The 27616-nt window shown below is 33.9% G+C and overlaps 1 protein-coding gene across 1 annotated transcript in view; it reads right to left on the bottom strand.

Annotated features, from left to right (window-relative positions):
* Positions 1-27616, bottom strand: part of Smp_144050 (receptor tyrosine phosphatase type r2a,putative) — a gene marked incomplete at both ends in the record, with an annotated part of 132178 nt that overhangs the window by 56454 nt on the left and 48108 nt on the right. Inside the window, 4 exons of the mRNA XM_018797987.1 lie at positions 6227-6530; positions 7080-7315; positions 9029-9274; positions 17856-17972. Coding sequence (XP_018646753.1) covers positions 6227-6530; positions 7080-7315; positions 9029-9274; positions 17856-17972 — 903 coding nt within the window. The remainder of the gene's footprint in view (positions 1-6226; positions 6531-7079; positions 7316-9028; positions 9275-17855; positions 17973-27616) is intronic.

Genomic DNA, 27616 nt, shown 5'->3' with positions numbered 1-27616 from the left:
ATTACTACGATATGATGGTTTGAAGTGATTTTTAGACTTAACGCTAGATTTTCATCCTATATGAATATAGCTTGGACTGAAGTGAATAAATGCTTAATTAGTAATTTGTATTCGATCCCATTTTGGGTACCAGTGAAAATTATGAAGTGCTATAAAGTGATTTATATTGAAACATGGTACTTTATAACAATGAATCGTAATGGCCGTGCTAGATGTTTGAAATTAGTAGCTTCAGATCTCACAATGAGCATCTTACCAATAGAATCAATTTATAATAAAAGTTATTATCATAGTGCACGACCAATAAAGAAACTTTCTAGTGTTGTAAGCCAATCTGAAGTAATCAGATGAGAAGGTCAGTCAATGGCAATTAGAAGCGACCTGAAGGAGAAGTCCATTTCATTGGATCTGTATTTCTGCATTTTACTCGGTAGCTCAACATACTTTCTAGTCCACTCTTGTGTTCTCTTCCAAGTAGTTAATTGAGAGGGTAGTGCGTAGCACATCATATATTAGTATCAGATTTTGGACACCGCCCATCAAAACACTTTCTATCTACAAAACTATCAGATCGCTAAGTTGGTGGAATGTTGGAGTAACTATAAACTTTTAATGATTAAAATATCATTTTTACTGTGTTATTTCTGAAGCTGAAAAGTGATTATCAATCAGGAACTACTCAACCAGGATCATTTAGTTGACCTTAAAAATTTTCTCCCGTGAAATTGAAAAAAAAATTTCCTGGAGTTCCAGTGAGAAGCTGTGACCAGTGGAGTCTATTCCATATCGGATGGAGACAGTTATCCACTTCAGACAATTGATGAAGAGTTGAGTAAGATCATGGATCCATTAAAGTTAGACACCAACTCTATTGAATACCAGTTCAGTGGTTTAGGGGTTAAGCGTTCGTGTGTGAGACCGAAGGTCTTAGATTCGAGTCATGTACGTGGAATCGTGGATGTGCACTGTTGAGAAGTCCCCTACTAGAACAAAACGGCCGTCCAGTGCTTGCAGGTTCTCAAAGGTAGACTAGTTTAGATGGACTCATGAATTCAGCAATTAAAATTACTACAATCTCCACAAATTCTCATTCTGACAAAAATGAATAGATTTAATGTTTCACCACATAAAATACATAACACATTACAAAATTTGGCGAGACTATAATTTATGGATGAATCAATCACATATAACATAACGAGTCTTGGATTTTGGTAAGAAATTCATTTATCCATTTGGTTAAATACTGTTTTGGTATTTTAGCTGATGTCATTTTGTGATGAAAACTCTAAATCTAATACCTTACCCTAATCATCAACTGTAAATCATAATTCTAATTCCTCACACTCCTTTCTAACCATTATTTCGTCCTAGTGTGGTATGGGCCACTTATATCCACATAAGTAGTATATGATGATGGTCAGACATAGAATGTATTTTGGCAGAAGATCGATAAGGAAATAACAGGAATGGAAGGCAATCGGTATGAAAATGCATGAACAATCAAATCAGAGAAGATGGATTGATATTTGCAGAAGGTACATTTAAGATTGAGATAATTGATTGTTATTTTGCAAATTAACTGTTTACTGTATGGTTATCAGAATTTAGTGGGATAGTCTGTAATTTGTACATTCGATTGTCTCTGCCCGTGTTCTTGTTCACTACACTAGTTAATAAGTGTTCATTCTCAGGGTCACTTTAGCATCACTCAAATATCGTCGGTAAGTTATAGTTTCACTCAGAATTCCTTAGAAACATGAATTCTTATAGTTATCATGGAAATAAATTAAAAATACCAATATTATATTTGCTAAACGTTCATTATTTTATATACAGATTTTTTTGTCTTCACAGAACCTCGTGAATCATTTGCTTTACCCTTTTTTTCTTTTCTTTTTTTGATTTGAGTATAAAATAAACTTGGAATGACAATCCACTTTTTTTTTAACGGTCCATTGAATATTTCAATGAACTATTAAAGTAGGAATGATAAAACTAACAATGATTCAAATAAAGACTTTGTGTAGGTGAGGAAGAATCTTTTTTTCAATAAAACTATTCATTGTTATTTGAAATATTGAAGAACAAAGTTTTTCAAAGTGAGTTCATACACATTTAGATTAATAAAGTTATGTATGAAGATATTTCCATAAAACTAATTGATATTAGGCAAAGATGGATAGTGGCTAGTAGTGGAAACCAGGACGCGCATTTCGTCCTATTTGCGACTTGTCAGCTGAATGTACCTGTATCTCAGAGTTGATGTTCACTCTGGGACTCCAACCCAGTACCTTTCGCTTCAAACGCCATCGCGTTATCCACTCAGTTACTGAGTCCTGGTAGCCACTTGCTTGTGCAACGAGTCAAAGTTTAAATTCACTTAGTATTGTTTGTTTATATCTTCCTTGTGATGTTTAGGACTGCAACTGGTCAGTCTCTTATTGACCATATATGCATACTGTGCGTATTGCCTCGATATTGCTATTAAAACGGTTAATAAACTATTTTAAAACTATTGTACTTTTAAAAGTTTTATTACTTCATTTTGATAAAAAAATTTTGGTACCAATCGGTTAAAAAGGTTTTAACTATATGTAGTCACTTTGAGAATCACTCATTCTCTTAGATTATACTATTTATCCAAGTCAATTGGAGCTAGGTCACCATGGAAAACCTGGAATCACTGGACTACCGTTTCGTCTTATTGTGGGACTCATTAGCAGTGCGCATCCACGATCCCACCTCGAGAGAGTCGAATCTAGGTGTTCAACCAGGTCTGTTGTGCGATATCAACTCACTGAAGACATTGGTGAATGGTTGAAGGTAGACATTAATACTGTTGGATGCTGGCTTAATGGTCTAGTGGTTTGGCGCTCGAACACGAAACTGATAGGTCCTGGGTTTGAATCTCGCGAGGTGAGATCGTGGATGTGCACTTCTGAAAAGTCTCACAATAGGACGAAACAGCAATCTAGTGATTTCGGGTTTTCCATGGTTGTCCAACTTCAATGGACTCATGATTTCAATTATATAAAATTACAAAAACCTCCACAAAACCCCCTTCTGATATTTATCCAAGTATCATTAAATAATTTTGTTATAATTTTATATTACTTCATCTTAAAAATAATCAATAATGAGTGAGCACATGATTGTTGTCAGTATGGAGTTCAATTTCATTAAAATCACGAACTGATCAAAGTTAGACAACAACAATGTTAATCGAAAACTATCAGTTAAGTTGATTTGCAGTTGCTTATCTAACCAATTTTACATCATGTGGACTATTTTTTTTAATATAATGTATTTGTTAGTTATAGGTAAGATACTTTATGACTTAATTCTTTTATTAGTTGATATATCATTCGAATTCTAACCGTCTTTGATGTGAAATTCAAATGAGTAGTCGTGATTCACGTGATTATAGTGAGTATAGTGAACAAATGCAGCGCATCGCAATTAATAAGTTGTAATATGTACATAACTAGGACAATGTTTTTTATCGTTAGCTAAATGACAGATATACAGTTAATTGACTTGTCATTAACGAGCATTAAAAGTATAATGGAAATAATTAACGGATTACAAGGGGGAGAGAGAGAGGGGGAAACTGGTTTTACGACTAAGGTTCCAATAAAATACCATAAAATATCCCTTTATTAAATTGATCAATGAAAAAAGATTTAGTCTTGTCTCGGTAGAACAAAACTACGCTGATAGCTCTAAAACAAATGGGATCGATCAGTCAGAATAGAGATAGCAACTGTTGAAATTATGAGCGATTTCTAAAACGGATTTACAGATAATTTGCTAATGGACATTATATGTTTGTTGAAACTAGACCACCATGGAAAACCGGTTACGTGGTCAATCGGTCAAGGGCTCTGGCTCGATACTGGCAGGTCCTGGGTTCGAGTCTCGCGGGGAGGGATCGTGGACGCGCACTACTGAGGAGTCCCATAATAGGACGAAACGGCCGTCCAGTGTTTCCAGGTTTTCGATGGTGGTCTAGCTTCAATTGACTCACTCTTTCAACTATGAAAATACTAAATCTCCGCAAAACCCCTTTTGATAATTATATGTTTGACCGATTTGGCTGATGATATGGTCGTAGATCATCCACAGAATGCGGGACTATCGATAATAGCTATCCAATGACATGTGGAGTTCAGAGGTTAGACTATTTTAAGAGTATTAGTGTTAAGAGTGTTCGAGTTATGATGCATAGAGTTAGGGATCTTAAATTTAGGATAATAAAGATAGGTTGCTACTAAACTACAACTCTACCATCTCCCTATTTTCACCATTTTATTGAAATATTCGATCCATTTACAAAAGCTGCTCCGTAATTGAATGGTGTTTGATTGGTTCAGCTAAATATGACTCTTAGAATCCCTCAAAGCCGCTAGTACAGTTTAGTTCTACCCTTGTCACTTTCTGACAATGATTTCCTTGTACACTATTACAAATTAGACTTTTATCTACATAATGAATAAAACTGTTTTACTTGGTAACCATTCAAATTCGTAAAGCAACTGAAAATCTTAGCCTATAGAAAAATCAATAGCTGAATAAAACAATGAATCACTTGTCACTATCTTCAATAACATTGCATTTTATGTTAAACAGGAAAATTCGCAGAAAAATGGTCTCCATTAAAGACTAGTGACAAGTGTAAAAACATACTATGCTGACAAATTCAGTGACTCTTGAAATAACCTTGAGCATGTCAAGTCGAAATCTATTCAATCAGGATGCAGGTTATATAAATACGTAAGTTACTGCTTTAAAACCTAAAACAATTTACATTTGTGAATAAAAGTTAGTGGTTAGAATTAGAGTGGAGGAATTTTTTATTTTAATACATATGTACTAAGACAACTTGGGGAAATATACAATAATTTCGGGAACGATAAAGACATTTTGGGAAATTTGTAGAAGTTACCCTGTATTTCCCTAATTGAAACACTTGGATTATTAGCTCTTTAAATTACAATATCAACAACTATTGAGCCATATGATACACTTCATGAACAGTGGTTTATACTCTGTAGAATTCTCATGTTTATCTTATCAATAGCTTATTTTTAGTAAGTTTCATTTGATTCCTATTAAGAAACACGTTATCTGTCATTAAGTCAGAAATTTCATGCAGTCAGTCAGTCACAACGTAGAATTTTGTACGTACGTACATTAGTTTGAGTTGCCATACCACATCAGCACAGAGATGCAGTTGTCGATTCAAACCCCATAGTTGTGGAATTAGTAAGAGTATAAGCAGTATTTCGAAAGATTAGGGTTTAAAGATGCTATTCAAGGGGTATAATCCAGTGAAATAAACTTGGAAAGAGAAAAAAGAGGGGGGTCATGAAGAATTCAGAAGATTAGAATTTGGGACAACACAGAAGTGGATGCACCTTCGCCATTGCAAACGATTTTGAGTCATGTCATTCAAGGTCTCTAACCATCGATTTCTATCATCTCGTGGATCCCATTCAGGTAGTCTACACCTAGCAACATGACTCAGTCCATTTGTCAGTGACTTCATGGATTTGTGTCACGTTTTGGTCTGGCCGCCCCTAGCTTTCTTCCAACCTGCTCCTACACCATAAAACATTGCACGTCGGGGCAGTCAGTGATTAGGTATACGTAACACGTGTCCCAGCCATCTCAACTGATGAAGTTTCACTACTTCATCAATCGATTTGCCATCCTTACCTACTACCCGTTTCTTAACAACTGCATTACTTACTCGGTGATCTCAGGATATACGAGCAATGCTTCGAAGACACTTATGATCAAATACTAGTAGCCTAAGAATATCCTCTACTTTTACCGGCCATGTTTCACTGCCATAAAGTAGGACGGAACGGACTGCTGCACAGTAAACCCGTCCTTTGGTTGGTAGACGGATATCTCGCCTACGCCATAAATGGCGCAAGTTGGCGAAAGCTAGACGAGCCTTCTGTATCCGTGCTGAGATTTCGTCACACACCAGACCACAAGGGCTGATGAGACTCCCAAGATAAGTGAGGTGGTCGACACGCTCAACTACTTCACTCCTTATTATTAGTTCAGGTGTCGATGCAACCCAATCCTGAAGTAACAATTTGAATAATCATTATATCATAGTTTCATCTACGCTACGATTGGATAACAGAGTGAAGTTGAGATGATTTCTAATGAGTGTTTTCTTTTGTTTCACTGAAAAATATCAACTTACCAAGTTCTTTCGTGGTAAATAAAAATGGTTGATTAGGTAAGGAAGTATCACCATCTTCACCAACAGTTCTTGCCCATATTGTATATTCAGTATAAGGTTTTAATTGAGTTAAAGAGATCATCAAAATATTGTACAGAGAATGAGGATTAGCTATTTCTTCTGATATAAGATTATTATTATTCTGTTGATTAATATCTGACTGCTGAAACTGTTGTTGGCGTTGCTGATGTAGATGATAATTACTCATAGATGAAAGACTGATATTTTTTAAATGTTTTGGTAACATGATTAAATTTGGTCGAGACTAGATATAAAAGAATAAATGAAGTATAGAAACGAGGGTTAGTCCTGAAATGATCACCACCTGGAAGATTTATGTAGATTGTTAAATGTAATGATTTATATCACTGATTAATATTAGTTGGATAATTATCGAAATACAAGAAACATTGTATAATTGTCTAGTCCTAGTGTGAGACTCTTTAGACGTGTGCTTCTACACTCTCATCAGCGGATGAACTTGAAGCTTACGGGTTTCGTAGGCACTGCTTAAACTTTAAACCATTGAGCCTTTGTGAGAATAGGGTTGTGGCTATTGTCAGTCCAATTGAAATCATTGAACAGCCAATGTTAGACAACCATAGAAAACCTTAAAACGCAAAACCTGAAGTCCTTGGTCCGATTCCCTCTTATGGTGTCGTGAATGCCCAACACTGAGGAGTCCCATACTAAGACGAAGCAGCCATCTGGTGCTTCTAGGTTTTAAATGGTGATATAGTTCTGATCGGTTTGTGATCTTAAAGATGTTACAATTTTTCTAATGATAATGAAAATGGATAAACAAATAACTTACATGCTCTGTATTAGACAACATTATTGGCTCAATCTGATCACCAGGCTGACTGATCAAGAGATTGAATTGATGTGGTAATTCATGTAAAGTTTGGTTTGTAAATTGAGTACTTGGTAACCATAAAATTAAGTAGTTTCGAACAGAAGACGGTAGACTAGTACTCGGTTTTAATGCAATACGAGCATGTGTTGCACCCAATTCAATTAATTGAAAATCACCTGGTGGATCGGGTAAATCTATAAAAAAGAAAGACAATGAAAATAATGACTGGAATCTCACAGGAGTCTATAAAATGAAAGGCAAATGATAGATAAGCATAATTTCTGTCAGTGGTTATTTCCTACAACTAAAAGTAGAGTGAGTAGTAAAAGTAAACGAAAAATGAAAACCAAATAAAGTGGACAGTGGAAATAAAATGATTCATGACTATTATTCTATAAATAGTAAGATATAACTGTATTATATCCATCTAAAAATGTTGAGCTAACATAAAACAAACTAACGTAGTGATGTAATTTATCTGGAAGGGCAACATATGAAGAAGACAGACTTCATCTAACTCCATATAATTACTGTTAATCAAGATTAACATTAATACTATTTTAACACTTATCAGTCAAGTATGAGTAACCTTTACACCAGTGGGGACAACCGAATGCATCTGAATACAAAATTACAGAATATTTTAGTAAAATCTGAGAACTATATAGTAAATACTTCATTTGCAAAATGTCAATCAATAGTCTTAGACTTTGTTGTTTCTTCGTTTCTATATTAATCACTCTCTATTTTCTTTGGCTTCTCTTCAATCTTCTCAACATTCTGCCTCCAGGTATTTACTTTCGATTGGTGATACATACTAATTATATCTATCGACATCAATAGCACATACCACACTCATATCTATTTCTTTCCAAACGTAGTGGAACTTCCCTGATAACAGCTTTTCATTAGGAGTGTAGGAATTATCTTGGAATTTAATCACTGATCAGTGTATGATCATGAATGAGTATGATAGAGTTGCTAGTGTTGTTCAGCTTAAAAAGTAATTTACATTATAGAACTTTAAACTTCGGAAAACCTGTCGACTGTCGACTCAGTTGTCGGAATATACCGGAAGATGTAAATGGACGATTGAAGACTATTTATATGCATTATGAAAATACTTTGTAACTTCTCACAATAAACTTACACCCGTTCTGTCTGTTGTTCGTGTTTAGGAATATTTTCCTGAAAACGACTGATAAATTTCTGATCAGTATCTCAGTATGAAATAGAAAAATTCCGGTAACTAGTTGGTACGTTATCCAAACAACCAGTTAAATGTTTACAACAGTCTTGCTTTCAATTTTTTAAAGTTATGTTCCACGTATTTTCATCAATTCTAAACAATAATCTAATTTATTTCCGCTAAGTAATTGTGTACATTATAATTATAGAGTTGTGGAGATTGTTGAGTTTGAATTGAGATCATGAACCGATTAACGTTAAACCACCATTTAAAACCTGGAAGCATTGTATGATCCTTTCATCCTAGTTTGGTACTCTTCCGTAGTGCATATCCAGGACTCCGCATTTGGGATTCAAATCCAGGAACATCGGTCTCGCGCACGGATGCTCAATTATGTGGATTGGTTGAAGTTAGACATTAACATCGTTGGATACCGGCTCCGTGGTCTAAAGGTTAGGCGCTCGGACGCGAACCTGATAGGTCCTGTGTTCGAATCTCGCAAGCCGGGATCGTGGATGAGCGCTGCTGAGGAATCCCACAATAGGATGAAACAGCAGTCCACTGCTTCCAGGTTTTCCATGGTGGTCTATCTTCAAATGACTCATGATTTCAACTATAATATATTTCAGTTTCTATTATGATAAAACAATATAAAAGTCCATTATAAAAAATATTTCTTCCTTACTTTTTACAATAATTTGTATATCATGATAAATACGTCCAATTATTGATTCAGCTACACATGTAACATTTACTGATTTTAATAAATTTGTTAAAACAAGTTTTGCTGTACCAGGTGGTTGTTTATTTAATTGTTCTCCAGGTAAAATTTGTTTATCTCGATACCATTGAACATTAGGTACTGGTGCACCAACAGCAGTACAACTTAATGTTAATTGACCACCTGGTGGAATAATTTGTCTTGATGATGGAACATTAGTAAAATGAGGTCGAAATCTTTTAGCTAAGAGAAAAATATAAAATAATAGAAGAAATGAAAGGTTTCTAATAACTTTTCAAATGTTCTCACAACTCAAGATCAGTAAGCACATTTAATCGATTCTTCATCTTAATGGTAAAATAGATTCCATTTCATCAAAAAGTGTTGTTTTAAATACTAATGTCAATATATATTATCCAAACTCATTCATTCCGTAACAGACAATTGGTATCATATCCATATGATAGAAATTAGATCACTTAAATCCTACGGTTGCGCATAAACATTATCGATGACTAATTTCAGAAATCAAGTGTTGGATACTTTTCAACTTCAATTTCAAGTTATAAGGAAGGAATTGTCCAATACATCTTCAAACATCACTTATAATTGAATAAGTATCTATTCATGATAAATATTATCTTTGAAAGTGAAAAACAGAACGTTCACTTATCTGTTTGTTCAGACATTTATGATATTGTATATAATATTGATTTTCAGAAGACTCGAAGATTGCACATAAACAGTTGATTTCTCACTAACAAGCGAGAGTAGCAGTTGAAAGAGATTCAAAGGACTAGTAACTACTTTAGTTTATTCGATCTTAAAGCTGCCGTACGATAAGAGAGTGATTAAACTAAGCTTATCCTGATTATCACACCTAATGAACTGAAAATGAAATAATCACGGAATTCAAATTCCTTATTAGTAACTCTGTGCCTAAAATATCCCCTTTATTTCTTGCTTTCCAGATCAGAGAACTCTTGAGGATGCTCAAAATATGTTAACTAACTAGGAACTTACTACAACGAATGGAACTCTGTACTTCAGTACATAGTTACAATTTCTTCTCCGCAACTGACAGTTCATCATTGCCAAAAAAATACATCTCTTCCAGCCTTTTATCATTAACATTTAACTACCATAAAATATTTAGAATGTGTTTATACAAAACACTTTAATGATAATAAAATCCTACGGTAAAATAATTTATAACTTCGTTCAATAATTCCCATGATATTATTTCCTTGTATCTTCCTACTGTTGTTAAGGACTGTAATTGATCAGTCTCTTATTGGCATATGTGCATCCTGTGCGAACTGCCTCGATATTGCCTAGAGTCACAAGCATTATAAGCAAAGATGGATAGTGTTTAGCAGTGTAATCCAGGACGCGCGTTTCGTCCTATTTGGGACTCATCAGCTGGATGTACCTGCATCTCAGAGTTGATGTTCACTCTGGGACTCGTTCAATAATGAATAATTTTTGTGTTTTACTTAATCCTAAAATCACTTAGATTATTTCATTCATTTAAAATCCAATAACACACACCGGAAAAGAGGATTATTATTATTATGAATGTTCAAGTGTTTTATTCCAACTTCATTTTGTTTAAATGTGTTTATAATTATAGGCTATAAAAGATAGTTTTATGTTTATTAACCATAAAACATAAATTTCTTCAAATAAAGGAGGGTATATAATAATTATGTAGGCCATCGAGATTAGTTTTTCATGATGGATTGGTACTTTGTGGAAAGAGTGAGACATCCTATCACCTGGCATCTATGATGGTTCCACTAATTGAACACAAACTTTTAATCATTCACCACATAATCTCAATATGTGACGATAAATGTAATAAATATTATATTAGTGTTAGACTGGGCCAATCAGGCTTAGACTAGAAGACAAGTGTAAGCCAGTGATTAAAATCTGTATTCATTTTCTAAGGGATGCATGATTTGATTTAAGCTACTAAAGCTGCTTTCTCACTCTCGGCTTTTTTCCATTAAGCGGCTAGTTTGAACTCAACCATAGGAAACTTCCATATCAGTGGTAGACTTGAATGACCATACAACATAACAGATAGAAGTAATATCCAAATTAAAAAAACTATTTCGATATAATATATAATGAAACGATTAAAAAATGGTCATAAATGAATTCAAACACAAGAGATTAATAGAACCGCTTGCCACTATACTTGCTGATGAATAATTCAACCCACTACATTAGTTCCTAACAGATCGTACTTTTTAAAAAATCTAAAAATTATGAAAATATACCAAAAAACAGTTACTTATGGAAATGGAAAAACACGCCCTGTAACAATGCTTTGCATAAAAAAAATTGAGAGCAATCAAACATGCAATTTTCATGAGAAGCACGTAACACTAAGCTTAGTAACCATTTAGATCACTTTAATAAAATATACATATCTTTAATCATATAATATAAAGCAAAATATAGCAAGCAACAAAGCAGAGTATTTCATTCTATTAAAAGAAAGAGAAAGAGAGAGAGAGGGGGGAAGAAAGAAGTTTCACATATCACCAATCAAACCAAAACGAAAGGGGGGGCGGGTTTCAATATGAAGGCAAACTTTATAATTGCGTGCATATCACATAGTACTATAAAATATTCATAGAAATCATTTAGAATTGATTAAATTGCATAACACTAAGCCGAAATGATTCAGTGTACTGAATAGAGGGTGTTTTCTTTTCATACAAATTATAAATATATAGGCATACGTATATATATCTCTATATATACAGTTACGTAATATATATATAGCCATGTACATACTACTTGGTGCCAGCATTTGTAGACTAGCTTCAACGTTTTCTATGTTTGAGAAAAAATAAGAAATGTTTAATTAAAAATCATGAGGAAACAAATAGTCATTGTAAATTTTCATTAAGATCTTACTAATTAGTAATATATATATTCAACTTGAAATGATTTGGGTTATCTGGTTGTTGATGTTTTAAATGAAATTTGATTAGTTTTGATTGGCATGTATGCATCTTAATCGGATTGCTTCAGTATAGTCATTATGATACAAGTTGATATGGAATAGACGAAATGTGACTAATAATAGAATCCAGGATGTGAGTTTTGTCCTACTTTGCACTTATCAGTTAAACGTCCCTTGCCACATCTCAGAGTTGATGTTCATTTCGGTATCCAAACCCAGTGCTATACTATTTAAACACTAATGCATTATCCATTTGGTTACTCAGTCCAGATAGCTACTCACTTGTGTAACAGGTGTAAAACTTGGTTTATTTTAGAGTGATTTCGGTCATCTAGTTGTAGCTAAAAGGATAATGTGATGGTGTTTAAAGAAAACATAACTGGCTTTGAGATCCGGACTAGATATCAGTTCTGAAATTCAGTTACATCCAGCTAGTGAATCCTGAATTGGATGAAACATGAGTCCTAGATTCCATTGCTAGCTACATACCATCTATTTAAAGATGATATATGTTTGTTTGTTTGTTCCACTAACTAACTGTAAGAATAATTATTTTATTGCAAATCATATGCTTAGCTACAGTAATGAATACTCAATACAAGAAAAATGTCCAATATTTAAATATATGTTCTATTTTTACTTGTGAATATAGACAAAAATGGGTAGCATATAGTTGTCAATGGTGATTATCTACGCCTTTACTAACCAATTCTTTAACCCTGCACTGTCCCACATGCTTTGAGAAATGTATGTTTATCTCTACACCTTTGTAGTTACTGACGATTTGTGTAGAACCTCATACTTCTTCCTAATGTAATTTGCGATATTGCATCAACGTCTAACATACAACCTAAAAGTTGTAACTGTCTGATACACTTCCGGTGTAGTATTCACAGAAATAACTTTTTTAACCAGGATATAGAATATGGAGCTTCGAGTAAGACACTCTTTCTGACCTAACAATTACTTTGTAAGAGCCTAGCATCACAAAAGGAGATTGAGTGGATTTATTGCTCAGCGAACATTGATTGTAAGGGTGATGGTTTTGGGGTAAAACACATTCTTGTCTAGGGGTTTCATGATAGCAAATAAGGTAACTATTTAATGAAATTCAGGCTTCGGCTTATGTTTGGTGCTTTTTGGATCCACTTTTTCAACTTCATGTTAGGTTCGATAATGTACCTAAATAACTTCTGACAGGCTAATCAACGCTCATACGCGATCACTAAGAGGTTGGAGTTTCATAAAAAAGAACTTTAAAACAGGATGTAAAAAATGCTGAAGCGATGAAATTATTAACATTTACACACATTCAACGTTCCGATGTTATGTTCTCGAGCCTAACAAATGGTCTTTCCACTCCTTGCTTCAGCTTTTTCTCCTCTATTTTGACCCATTCAACCTAGTTGCAACCCACAACTCTTTGCTCCTTGTTTGCATGCTTAGTCGGCAGATTTTTTAAAGTCAGTCCATTATAGTGATAGGAACTAATATGAACTTTGTCAAGTGGTTAAGCATACCTTTGTTTGTCCAACTTCACACGCTTAAGTATTGTTAATGATTTATATCTGTTCACCCTGTTCCCCTGTCTTTCAGTTCTTTTTTGTGTGAAATGAGTTTAAGGCATGAGTCTACAGTGCCTTTTCTCAAATCTGTACCATACACCCAACGTACGCATCTGTAAAAGTCACAGCCCATACTCAAGGGCTTCTTGTTACCTCATAAAAACAGTAAACCCGTTAAACTGTTCCATTATATAAATCTATTTAATGTTTAGCTACAGTAATGAATATTCAATACAAGAAAAATGTTCAATATTTCAATGGACTTTCTAGTTTTATTTGTAAATGTAGACAAAAGATGTTTAGCATATAATTGTCAATGGTGATTATCTACCATTGATCATCCTTTAAATAAGGCTTTTTTTCAAAAATAATCTTTACTCTTATGATTTCTTTTTACATAACATTATACATATTTAATGCATTTATATAATTACAATCGTCACTTCTTGTATCAAATGGTATACAAAATGTAGTATGTCCAAACAAACGGTCTGATAGTTTCGACTGTACTGTACAGTAACTGGATTTGTAGTTAACTATAAAGATTACAATTAAGGATCACATGAGTACATTATGTAATATACACATATTACGTCAAAGTACATTTTAAACTATAAAAAAACTGTAATGAAATATCTGACCTAGGAGACTAAATCTATCGTTTGTCCAATAAGTGTAACTTATGAAATACAGACAGTTAAAGGTATCTAGTTCCAAAACTCATATTATATTATTGTATCCAGGCTAGTAATTTTATTCATTTGTTGTCAATGGATCTATTTCCAATGCCATAAACTAATGTCGCGAGGCGGGATCTTGGATGAGCACTTCTGAGGAGTCCCACCATAGGACGAAACGGCCGTTCAGTGCTTCCAGGTTTTTCATAGTGATCTAGCTTCAATTGACTCATGATTTCAACTATATATATAAAATAATGTCAATATGTTCAAGGTTTTGTATCATCTCATTGTTAATATTTTTTGATTGAATTTCGATCACTTTTTTAGTGGTATATTTGCATCCTATGTGGATTGTCTCAAAAGTTTTATTGTGTCAATATTTATGTATTATATATTTGGATTGTACCTTGCGGTGAAACCCTACTACGTACTTGTTAGATAGACAAGTTGGTTTGGAACTCGAACCTAATACCCTCCTCTTTGAATGTCACCTTCTTATACAGTTCGGTTCAACGGTCACTGACTTCATAGACCGACGCCATGCCTTGATTTTACCGCCCCTAGTGTAATTCCAGATTAACTATCATTGTCCGTCAAAGTAGCCCGCGGTTGGACATTCGTTACACATATAACATATAAAGGGAAAGGTACTGAGTGCGCGTCCGAAATCAAAACTGGAGTACGGGTACATCTAGCTGGTAAGCCTCAAACAAGTAAAAACAGAAGTACTGGATTTCGTTAATGGATATGACGCAATTTTAAATCAATAACTCAGCAGTCATTGAATCAAAATCTAAACCACATATTTGAATGGTTCGATTATCAGGAGATTGTTTAGTTAATAATAAGAAGTTTGTTAAATACAACGTTCAAAACCATACAGTATACAACTCTCAGAATCTGTTATACTGTATTTTCCTACTTAAGTAATACAATAATAATACAACAATAATTTCAAGAGAATTTACAAACTAAGTGATGATAAGTAATATTTTTTTTGATATCATCTCCTCTAGTTGACGGATCCGAACTATCTGCATGTTTTCATTAGTCTTAGCTACCTTTACAGTTCTTATATCTTATCTTTTTTCCATTGACATGTCTATCTTGTTCGAAACTTCCGTCTTAATTTCAATAAGATTGAAATATATGTCAATCTTATGTGTTCATGTAATTGGATTATTTTTTTTTGTAATTAATGTAAAGCTTTAAAATAAAGTGATTAATCCATATTAGTCCACCTACTATGTCATTCTTGTCCCAATCCAATACTATCAAGAGATTTGAATCTTTAATGTAATGTAGTTTATGCAACTATAAACTATTGTAAATCGTACAGATATAAAGCGATATGCATACATACATATACGTCATGATAGTCGACTGAAGGTAATCTCCAGGATACCACACTTAGTAAAGCTTTCGGATCATACAGCCGAAATGATGATTCAAGAATCACTAGTATTTTCTTACTTTCTAACTTACGCCTATTACCTCTCGTAGAGGAGCATAGGCCTCCCACCAGCATTCTTTATCGAGGATAGCCTAGGACTAACGTAAAGACTACTACGAATGTGCCTTTCTAATAAATAGGACCGGCCAATATTTTTAAGTGTTATGTAAATTACTTAAATAAAGTCCAATTAAATAATCTTCTAGCTGCAATCCAATCTATGTTATAATTTCTAAGTCCTATCTATAGTGTTGAATCCTCTGAGCGGGATAATTCTCTTTCATAAAGATTAAATACCTTTCCATACAGAATTATCAGTACCATCTTCGGAACGGAATCTATTCGAACTCCATCAGTAGTTAATTAACTGTTTAACATCTTGATAATAAAATATGATTGGTTATAATCATATCAATGAATATAATGTCATTTTTATTAGTATGATAAATATGATTATCATCGTTTTCATTGACTAATGAATTATATCTATCTCATTAGGCTTTTTTTGATTGAATGTGAATTTCATTAAAATCTTTTAATCATCTTTAATATAAGTCAGAACGATTTAAAGTCATCAGAAGAGGTTTTTATGGAGACTTAGTATTTGCATAGTTGAAAGCATGAGTCAATTGAAGCTAGACCACCAAGGAAAACCCGGAATCACTGGACAGCCGTTTCGTCCTATGGTGGGACTCCTCAGCAGTGCGCATCAACAATTTGAAGTCAGTTTGATGAACGATTGTCATGATAAAAATAACTTTGAAATCTTTTTTTAAATTTCAGTCATTATCAAACATATTTAGACATTTTATGTAATAAAACAAAATTCTACAACAACAAGAGTATGATGAATACCAGATGATGATATTATCAAAGTAACACAAAATCTTTTAATCAAACTAACATTGAAGTACATTAAATATGTACCGATAATGTCAAAAATTCATATTGCATAGGTTAAAACAACACATTTAATCAAACAACACTTTGTTTATATCATGAGCGGGTGTTTTCTAGACAAGCATTCAAAACCAGGAAGCATTGGTTAGTTGTTTCATCCCATTGCATGACATCTCGACAGTATGCATCTAAGATCCTAACATGAAACAAACTGAGGACCTCTAGGCTTCTCTTAGAGAGCAGTTGACTATGCATTCAGTATCTTAAGAAACGTTTTATACCAATATTAACCATCTCCCTGCTTGTTAAAACTTTTGGCATGTATTTCCCAAAGTTCTAGTGAGAAGCCGTAACAAGTTCAACTCAACCAAGTCGTCTGAAAGGGTGCTACCAATAAGTGCCGGTTGTGAAATATATAGAATATTGTTCGCTACTTGATTAACGCAGGATGCGGTATACAACTGCGACATTCAAGAGTATAGAACCCCTTAGTCGCAACTCAGAAGGTAAAAGAAGGCTGAAGAAGTGTTTGATAGGTAAGAATCAAAATGTACAGAAAATCATCGGTATTTATAGATATTAGCGTTTGTTATATCAACATTATAATTCAGCCAATCCGCAAAGAGGCATATTATGCTACTGGCAAATAGTGGCATACCACTTTGATATTCTAGAACCTTCCATCATATTCTGATTCAATGGCTCCTTTACGGTCTTTGGAGGCTCCATCGTAGTTCTCGGAAGCCGTCCCAACAAATATACTGAGGTTTGCAAAGGGGAGAACTAGTCTAAAGGCTAAGGGTTAATCTGAAGGTCTACGGTCATTTTCACGTTGGAGTCTTAGATATGCATTTTCGAGGGATCCTATGCTAGGACGAAACAGTTGACTATTGTTTCCAGGTTTTTATTAGTTATCAAAGACCAATCTGTGGTGCAACTTACAAAAACAATATTGTTTGCTTAGGTATGGAATTCTCTAAAGCTTCATTACTTCAAGAGTGACATGTACCATATTGATCAATATTAGGGTTACAGTTTTAGACAATAATGTATCTCAGACATACATCCAATCAGTTAATAATGAATTATTGAATACAACAATGACGTGCATCAAGCAGACAAATCCCAAGTAGTACGAAACATTTATCCTGGATTCTATTCCTAGACTAATTCCACCTGTTCTATTTCAAATGTGTAGAGGAGTAATATATTTCACTTAATGTAGATACTCTCATGAACTTACCACGAACAAGTAGATTGTCACCAGATGATAGACGTGTGCCTTTGTCATTTTTCGCTTCACATTCATATTTTCCTTCATCTTCTTCAACTAGGTTTTGAATTCGTAAATTGCCAACATCTATGAAAAAACGTTTTTTTAAAGAAAATAGGGTTAGGAGAAAGGTTAGTTGTTGCAAACATTTAAAAATGTTATGTAACATTATTGACTGAAAACGTAAGTACGTGAAAAAGAGAGAGGTTTTATTAAATCGATACCAACTGTTACACACAAGTGATATTAGATAATCAACGTGCTATATTATTAACTATGAATTGATTGAAGTCGTGAATATCCACTACTAGAACCGTTGGTTTATAGCCAAATACACTATCAGCCTGATCTAGTCCTGATGTCTTCGATCTATGAATATGTAGTTTTGTTCCGATATGAGAACCAAAAGAGATTGTCTGATACTTCTTTATTTTCAGTGGTTTCTCCATTGACATTTGTACATGACGTGAGTCGATTTCACCGAGAGAGTTACTGAAGAGCGAAGAATACACTGGACACTTGTTGCATTCTGTAAAAGGACCGTTCATCAATATGCTCACAAATCACTTTAAAAATTATAGAACTCAAAGATTTTAAGTCCTGAAGAGAACACGATTCCTCCAGACAATTAGGCATCCCTCTGACCACTAGTTCCCATTTTAAACTGCGGTCAGTTCATATTATGACAATGAAACGTTATTCATCTCTATAGATTTGTCCATTGATTGAAGATTGATGATAAACTTGTGAAATTATCTGAAACCTATGAAATTCCGGCCATCTATGATTTCAGCGTCTTCCCAGTCGAGTTCATGTCCATAGACGTTTATATCCATCAATATAAGTGATAATGCATCTGTTCATTTCACTATACGTATTCGTGTATGCGTCGGTGATAACGGCTCAAAATAGGCTCTGACTTGGTTCTTTCAAAACGACGAGAACATCTACTCATTTAAACTAAGTGTAAACTACGCGTCTCAAGAAAATCTTTCATTCACTATATAAAATTACCAAATTTTTCCATCAAACCTCTTTTCGTTTTAACCAAAACCGTAGTACACTTGAAAAAAGAAAAATGCTAATTTTTCCCAAATAATTGATAAGTAGTTGGATCATAAAACATTGAACATTTATCGACCAAATTGAACAAACAATAATGTGTTTTATATAGTTGAAATTATGGGTCAATTAAAGCTAGACCACCATGGAAAACCTGGAAGCACTAGACGGCTGTTTCGTCCTATCGTGGGGCTCCTCAGCAGTGCACATCCACGATCCCGCCTCGTGAGATCCAAACCCAGGATTTCAACCACGTCTGTTGTGAAATATCAACTCACTGAAGATAATGGTGAATGGCTGATCAATTTCATGGATTGGTTGAAGTTGAACATTAACACCGTTGGATGCCGTCCGGCTCAGTGGTCTAGTAGTTAGGCGCTCGCCCGCGAGACTGATAGGTCCTTGGTTTGAATCTCGCGAAGCGGGATCGTGGATTCTCACTGCTGAGGAATCCTTTAATAGGACGAAACGGCCGTCCACTGATTCCAGGTTTTCCATGGTGGTCTAGCTTCAATTGACTCATGATTTCAACTTATATAAAATCACTAAAATATCCACAAAACCCCCTTCCAAATTAATAACGTTAACAACTAATCTAAAAATCCCAAACTAATAATGAGTCTTTAATGGTGGTTTACCCTTGACAAAATGAAGCTTGAATAATTTTTCAATAGTCTGTTTTTCACAGAAGGTAACTAGTTAATCTTTTACTAATTCAATAAAATTTGTTTCAAGACAAACCAAAAAAAAGAAAAAATGAAAACCGAAAAACCGAATACATAATAAGTTGAACTCAAAATAAGAGATATCATTATATTGTTTAGTTTTACGACATTGATATGTGTACTTCTGTAGATATATGCGTATTTACTTCATCATGTACCTTACTTGTATAGTCTTTGCTCTGTCTCTCTCTCTCCTTCCCTCTCTCACTCTCTTTATTCACCTAACTGTTTATTTCGTTCACTTGTTTCTAAACATAATAAACATTTAAATTATCAATCGAAAATCAGTAGTGACATTGGGAAAGTGTGTAGAATGGTGTTGAATTTTAAATTCAGCCATATATATGCCGTTTACTTTCAATACAACTCTCTCTCTCTGTTTCAAACTCACTCTGTTTCTCATTTTTCCCTATCAATTAATTTTCTTTCTAATTCTTGTTATAAATTGGTGGGGGGTCATTTTTATAATTAAATAAAATATATATTTAGCTTTAAGTATCTTACTGTTTAAGGTTTTCATTGTGGCTGTTGTTATGACTTGTAATTGTCATTATATATAGACAATTGTATATTGAACATTGAACAATGTCAAAAGTGTGAACAGACTAGATGTATGATTTTTTTTATACATTTGTATATACCACCCACCTGAGTAACTATTCAATATATAGTCACCTACCCACTTACCTACTCACTTACTTACTTACTTACCGTCTAGATATTAATATTTTAATTTACTGTTTTCCCTTTTTTTAAAAAAAAAAGCATTAATTCAGATGAGCATGTTGCTTATTCATTTTTGGCATGCTCACAATAAACCACATAGAAACAAACATAGATACAAATAAACAAGGAAAATTAACAAATTCAAAATTAATTTATAATCAGAAAAAAAATGAAAAAAATAGAAAAAAACAGAAAAAAAATTCCGCAATTTGTTTCCTACCCACTTGATCTTATTGTCTAATTTTTTTTGAAAAAAGAAACACTGATCAAGTAGTGTATTGATGCGTTTAGATCGAAATTTTTTAGTCATACATCGGTAGATACAAGAAAATTGTAAGATATAATGAAATTAATCAATTTTCTTAGACAAGACTGGTTTATAGCCATGTTATTGAACTAAATTGTCATTGTTATTGGAAGATGGAGTATTGGTGACATCATTTATTATATGACATGCAATGGATAATATCTATCAGACAAGCTAACTAAATATTTGAAAGAAAGAAGTTACTTAGTATCAACTAGTGGCGGTTTTATTGGAGGTAGTTTTTCTTAGTATCGCAAACTAAGTATGATCATCGAATGGCCAAAGTTATGAACAATTTCAAGATAAATGAAATAGTTGACTACTTTTAACTAGTTAAACTATTCTGTGATCAGACTGAGCATTGCATCTGACTAAATATGATGCAATATATCGTATTTAACAGTAAATAAATGATTATATAGAATAGATTGATTGTGACATTCAATCGGATCCAGTTTCATCCTGTTCGGAACTCGCCAGTTAGATAGACCTGTATCCCGGAGTTGATGGTCACTCCAAGACTTAAACCCAGTACCTTTTGCTTCAAACGCTAACAGGTTATCCATTTAGTTACTAAGTCCGCATTTTATTTATTTATTTAATAAATATTGGTACAAAGGGGCACAAGATATATATGCGCCACACAAATCTCATTTGATTTGTGTGAGGGCTGTGATACTGCCCAGGTGCCCAGACCGAAGCAGGTGGTTTTCTTAGGGGGCCACACCCGGAGCCTTTGACCTGAAGATCTGATCCACAAGACAGTGGAGCATCGTTAGGAGATGCAATCACATGGTAGCCGGTGACCAACGATCGATTCATACGCCATTTGTTCTCTCAGGATACGTGAGCCCATGTGCATCATTGATTTGGAATCAGGGTTTTCCAACTCTCCTAGGTTACTCCTCCATATCCACCGGCCTGGTAAAAGCTCCGGATATTCACTATTCGTCCTCTCAATTTTGTAAACAACAACCCCGCCACGAGAAGGTAATGAGTAGGACTTCCCTGGTAGACGCTATATACGCTTGGCCATGTGAGAGCAATTCGAGAGGGAGAGCGGACAATCCCCACTCTCGGCCGTATCAGGGCATTTGGAGGCCATTCACCTGTATAGTGGATATGAAAATCCAGCTAATCAATTCCACATAAGACAAAACCCACATTCTGTATTTTACAACTAGCTTTTATTACACATAACACTGTGCCCTAATAGCAATCTTGATGAAACCCAACTAGGACCGACCAAAGTTCAGTTGAAAATATCAACAACGGAATAATTTAAACCTTTACAACTCGTAACAAATTAATATATCATAAGATCATTCTCATCTTGACATTTAAATAATTTATAGGTCAGTTATATATAAACACATATACACATATATACTCCACTTTTCAATGATTGACATATACATAATTATGTATAGTACCAGTATATTTTTAATGACTTACATTATTATCAGAAGGGGGTTTTGTGGATATTTTAGTGATTTTATATAGTTGAAATCATGAGTCAATTGAAGCTAGACCACCATGGAAAACCTGGAATCAGTGGACGGCCGTTTCGTCCTATTATGGGACTCCTCAGCAGTGCGCATCCACGATCCCGTCTCGCGAGATTCCAACCGAGACCTACCAGCCTCGCGCCAGAGCGCTTAACCTGAGATGGCCGGCATCCAACGGTGTTAATGTCTAACTTCAACCAATCCACGAAATTGAGCAACCATCCATTATTAACTTCAGTGAGTTGATATCTCACAAGAGACCTGATTGAACTCCACTGGTCATTGCTTCTCACTATAACTCCAGGTAATACTTCATGGAGCCAGTCACTACTGAGTATATGATCATTATTAGAAGGTAGGTTTTGTGAAGATTTTAGTAATTTTATATAGTTGAAATCATGAATCCATTGAATCTAGACCATTACATTATTATCAATTAAAGATAATCTCACTTTATAAATAATCTAATTATCTAATCTTTTTTTTTACTCCATTTTTCTTTTTAAAAAAACTAGGTATCTAAATATATTACGTCAAAATAAACATAAAACGGGAAAGTTACTATTCACTGATTATTGCCGAAAAAAAAAAAAGGTAAGAGTATATCTATTGAAAAACACAAAAATAGAAAAGAGAAAAAAATGGTGAAAACATTAAAGAAAAACCTGAAGAATACATGATGATTTATATACATACATAGATCTAATGTAATTAGTTCTTTTGTTTAAGTGATTAACTAACCATCTATTTATCTATCTAATTATCCTATCATGATCCAAGACACTATTGTTGATTGTGTGTTACTATGTATGTATGTATGTATGTATGTATGTATGTAGTATGTATGTATATATGAATGTATGTATATGAGTACATGTATGCATACACATATACATGTATAAATGAATTTAGAGAAGTACATGCCAAGTATTCTTCTGTCTCCCTTTCTCTCTCTCACACACACACACATACATAAAATGAAATGCCGGCAGGAGATAAAAACTACGTCTATAAATTGTATAAGTTAGTTATGTCTCTTTAAAGATACATTTATATAAATATATTATCTTCATATACATTCCCCTGTAGAAGTTTTATTCTTCTTTTTTTTAAAAAAAAAGAAAAATGACTATTTTTCGCTTGTTTAAAACTATATGATGATAACCATAGTATTAATACTACTACTACTACTACTACTACTACTACTACTAATAACTAGGGAAATATGTTATTACTAGGAGAAGAATGAAACTAAGTTAACTAAAGCATATCATTTTATATGTCGGTATTCTTTTTACATAAATAAAATTTAAACAATAGACTTATGTTTAAAATTCATGTGCTCATTACATGGTGTCTAACTTAGCATGTATATATGTATAGTTTATTGAAGGCGGTATTATTTAAATTAGGTTTAGGTTTAACAAATTATATTCGTCATAGATTGATTTCAATTGGGGTATCGTTAAAAGTCAGTAAGGATTAAATAGTTGTTGTGTTTTTTTCATGATATAAGACTGTTTATCATTAAACACCTACCCCCTCATACATAAGGTATCGAACCCAAGAATTTCATATCTTACGGTGACTACTTGACCACTAGAGCGTTTGGGTTTGTGTCCGTTGGAATAATTTGATTACTAAAATGTACGTTTAGTCAATGAGGAGTCTGAAAAGTCTACAGAGAAGTCTAGAACATAACTCTTTGTAACATTTCCTAATCGAATTTATCACTTATATTAGCAAACTTCTACAATTTACTTTATGGATAAGAAATTAGTAAATAACAATTATTTTGAAAATATGAACTAAACAGTTAGAGTAAAGTTGCTTACATTTTCCTACCGTTTAGTTTTATTTCTCATTTACGGCAATGTATGTTGTAGGAAATTATCTACAGAGTCACTATATTTAATTATTCAGTAAACATGACATATTATTTTCTATGGTTATCTATCAATTTGGCGAGACACTATCAGCAACAAGCTACTGTGGGAAAGAACAAACCAAATTCGAGTGGAGGAAGAAATCAGGAGGAAGCGCTGGAAGTGGATAGAACACACAGTGAGGAAATCACTCTACTGCATCACAAGACAAGCCCTTACATGGCATCCTGAAGGTCAAAGGAGAAGTGGAAGATCAAATAACATATTACACCGATAAATGGAGACAAACATAAGAAGAATGAACAGTTGTTGGATAGAACTATAAAGGAGGGCCCAGGAAAGAGTGGTTTGGAGAATGCTGGTCAAAAGTAAATCATGATCCTTATTCCTCATACTAATATATGATTTTTAGTAAACCCTAGTGAGTAGGTGAACATTCTCAAGGTTACTTTCGTGTCGCTCAAATGTCGTCCATAAATTATAGTCTCACTCTTGAATCTGGTTATGAACTGCAATTTACCAGTTTTTTTAGGCATATGTGCAGTCTATGAGGATTACTTCAATATTCTCGTTAAATAACCAGCATGTCGTTGTGTTTGTGATCGTTTTTCCACAAAAATATGATAATGAATGAGATAAACGGTGTTGTAACATAATGAATACCGTTGAATCTACAACTTGTGGAGCTGTTGTACGAAAAACCATGATTTATATTGCTTTTTCCGTATCGTTATTAGAAACTTGGATTATTGTATTTTTACATTCCGCTATTTGTGCGTTTGTGTTAAGTGAGTAAACTATTGTTGGATGTCTCAGTTTCCTAAAGTTAATGCTAATTTACTATGAACTTATCACTTAGTTATCATCCCAATATGCCGTAGCTGTGAGCATTTTTTGACTTTTTGTTCACGATGATCTGTTGTTAGGAATCCACTTATGTTATTGTATGGTTTTTGAGTTTTACTGATGAGGTCACAATACAAAGGATATTTACTTGCTAACTTCATCTTCTGATTGAACACGGGGATGGGAGGAGCTCGACCATAGAAGTTAAGGTCTCAGCCGTCCACTGTGTCAATGAAAAGTAGATCATTAGTCATACAGGTAATACAGGACGTATTTCGGACTCAGGAAACTGATCACTGGATGCCGGAAAAGACCTAAATATCCTGATGGGGACCTGAAAATCAAGGTTGATATAAATAACATCGGATATGACCCGATATGGACCGAGAGAAAGTCACCAGAACAATGAAGGACTCGCAACTGCCTGTACATTCAAAAATATGGTTATGAGCGGCATCGTTTTCCCCCACAAATAAATGCACAAAGCTACAGGGGTCTCATTGGACCACAAAACAGAGAACCAGATCGATCACATCTCCATCCAATATAAATTTTACACAAAACCACCTTATGACTTTAAACTTAAGTTTATACCATACACTGACCAGAAAAACATTGAAAACGAAGGGTATTTGAACGCCTGTTTTACTTTTATATGGGAAGCCATAGGAGTGTTCTGAATTAGTGGCTTATTAAGTTAAGCGCCGAAGTTTGAAATACATGCTAATTACCAATTGAACTGAATAGAGGGAACACTTATGGAAGTCTAGTTCATAACATTTATTTTTAAATATCAAACTTTATCTGACCTGTTAATTTCCAAAAAGAAGCGAGATAGTCTGCCCATCACGTTAGGGTGATTCACACTAACGAGGCATTAGATGATACAGCCTTGATTTAAAAATACGTAGATCAAACAGCTTCATTATCTCAATTCCATTTATTAAACTGACCCTATCATTTAAACGTATTTAAGCTCATTATATCAAATACGACCAACAATCTACAAGGTTACTGAAATATTACATTATTGTGGGATTACATTCACAGTTTATAAACATTACTTCATAACGAACTAAGACAAAGTTACTTGTAATATGCGTTGCTAAATCTGATTCAAGTCAGTTTTTTTGTTCTGGACAACGATTACTAGGATGTCACAATAGATAGCAATGTCTAGTTCATTTTATAATCGTTTGAATTTGTCTGCAAAAAATAGTTGCTATGTTTATAGGATAAAACATTTGAAACTGATATACGTAACTACTTAAACCAAAATTATATACACCTTACTTTGTTTCCAAGTTCATCAAAGACTATTCCATCTTAAATTAATTTGAGTTTTTAGGATAATTTTCTTTTTTTTTCAAACAACAAGCTGATATAATCAGATAATTAAATTCACACTTTATCAGACACCATAATTATACAAAACTTTATGCGTGACTGATATTCATTCGATAATACGTAAAATAATGGGATAGAAATGATCGGAAACGGGTTTTTGTAGAGATTGTAGTAATTTAATTCAGTCGATTAAAGCTAGACCACCAGAGGGAGTTCAACTATGTCTGTTGTGAGGCATTAACTCACTGAAACAATGATGGATCGTGCAATTTTGTGAATTGGTCGAAGTTGGGCATTAACTCCGGTGGAAGCCAAATCAGTGGTCTAGAGGTTAGGCGTTCGCGCGCCAGACCTAAGGTCCTAGGTTGAAATCCTGCGTACGGGATCGTGGATGACCATTGCTGAGAAGCCCCACAATTAGACAAAACGTCCATTCAGTTCTTCCAGGTTTTCCAATATAACTCGGTTGAGTCATCATGATTATTAGGCTTCACCACCAGATCATAATAACGACTTTGATCGTGATCTGGAGGAATCGCTGGGCTAAGACAGAAACTGGAGGAGGCTGTGTAATAAAAGTAGTAGTAGTGTTTTGAACGAGAACATCAGTGAGGACAACCAAATGCACTTAAATACACTACAGAATAGCTTGGTAAATCCTGAGAATCATACAGTATATACTTCATTTGCAAAATGTCCATCAACTGTCTCAGATTTTGTCGTTCCTTCGTTTCTATAACAAACACTCTCTGTTCTTATTTTTTTCTCTTCGATCTTCCTAACCTGCAGCCAGACATCCGACATTCGACTAGTGATGTATACTACTTATATCTGTGAACATCAGTAGCACACACCACAGTAGTAATAATAGTAACAAATTGCTAATTTCAAATTTACTGAATAGATGATAGCAACATCGTTAAATTTAAATCTCTACATTTAGTAGATGTACACTGTTGAACAGATTAAAAACCTAACACATTTTACTTTACTCTGTCAAATAAATTAAATTCATCCTCTCCCCATGTAACATTAAACCTTATTTGATAGTTTTATTCAATTGAGGATCGAAACCAGTTTCAATTCATTCATTTAGTTATATAACCGACTACTTATTATCTACTGATTTAAAAACTGACGAATGTCAATTTATCTTTGATGTTGGATATATACATATATATTATCTGTCTGTATATGTGTGTATGTGAACGCGTTCGCGCTTTGTTTGATTTTCAATTGAATTCCTTCTTTGACACAAGTATCGGTGACAGTTATTACTAATCTATATGAAGTCAATTGATTCATTTGGAGTCATTGAAACATT

The sequence above is a fragment of the Schistosoma mansoni genome (assembly GCF_000237925.1).
Source record: "Schistosoma mansoni, WGS project CABG00000000 data, supercontig 0160, strain Puerto Rico, whole genome shotgun sequence".
In the NCBI taxonomy this organism is placed as follows: domain Eukaryota; kingdom Metazoa; phylum Platyhelminthes; class Trematoda; order Strigeidida; family Schistosomatidae; genus Schistosoma; species Schistosoma mansoni.
Note: the sequence above shows the minus strand (reverse complement) of the source record. Positions and strands in the feature narration are given on the sequence as shown.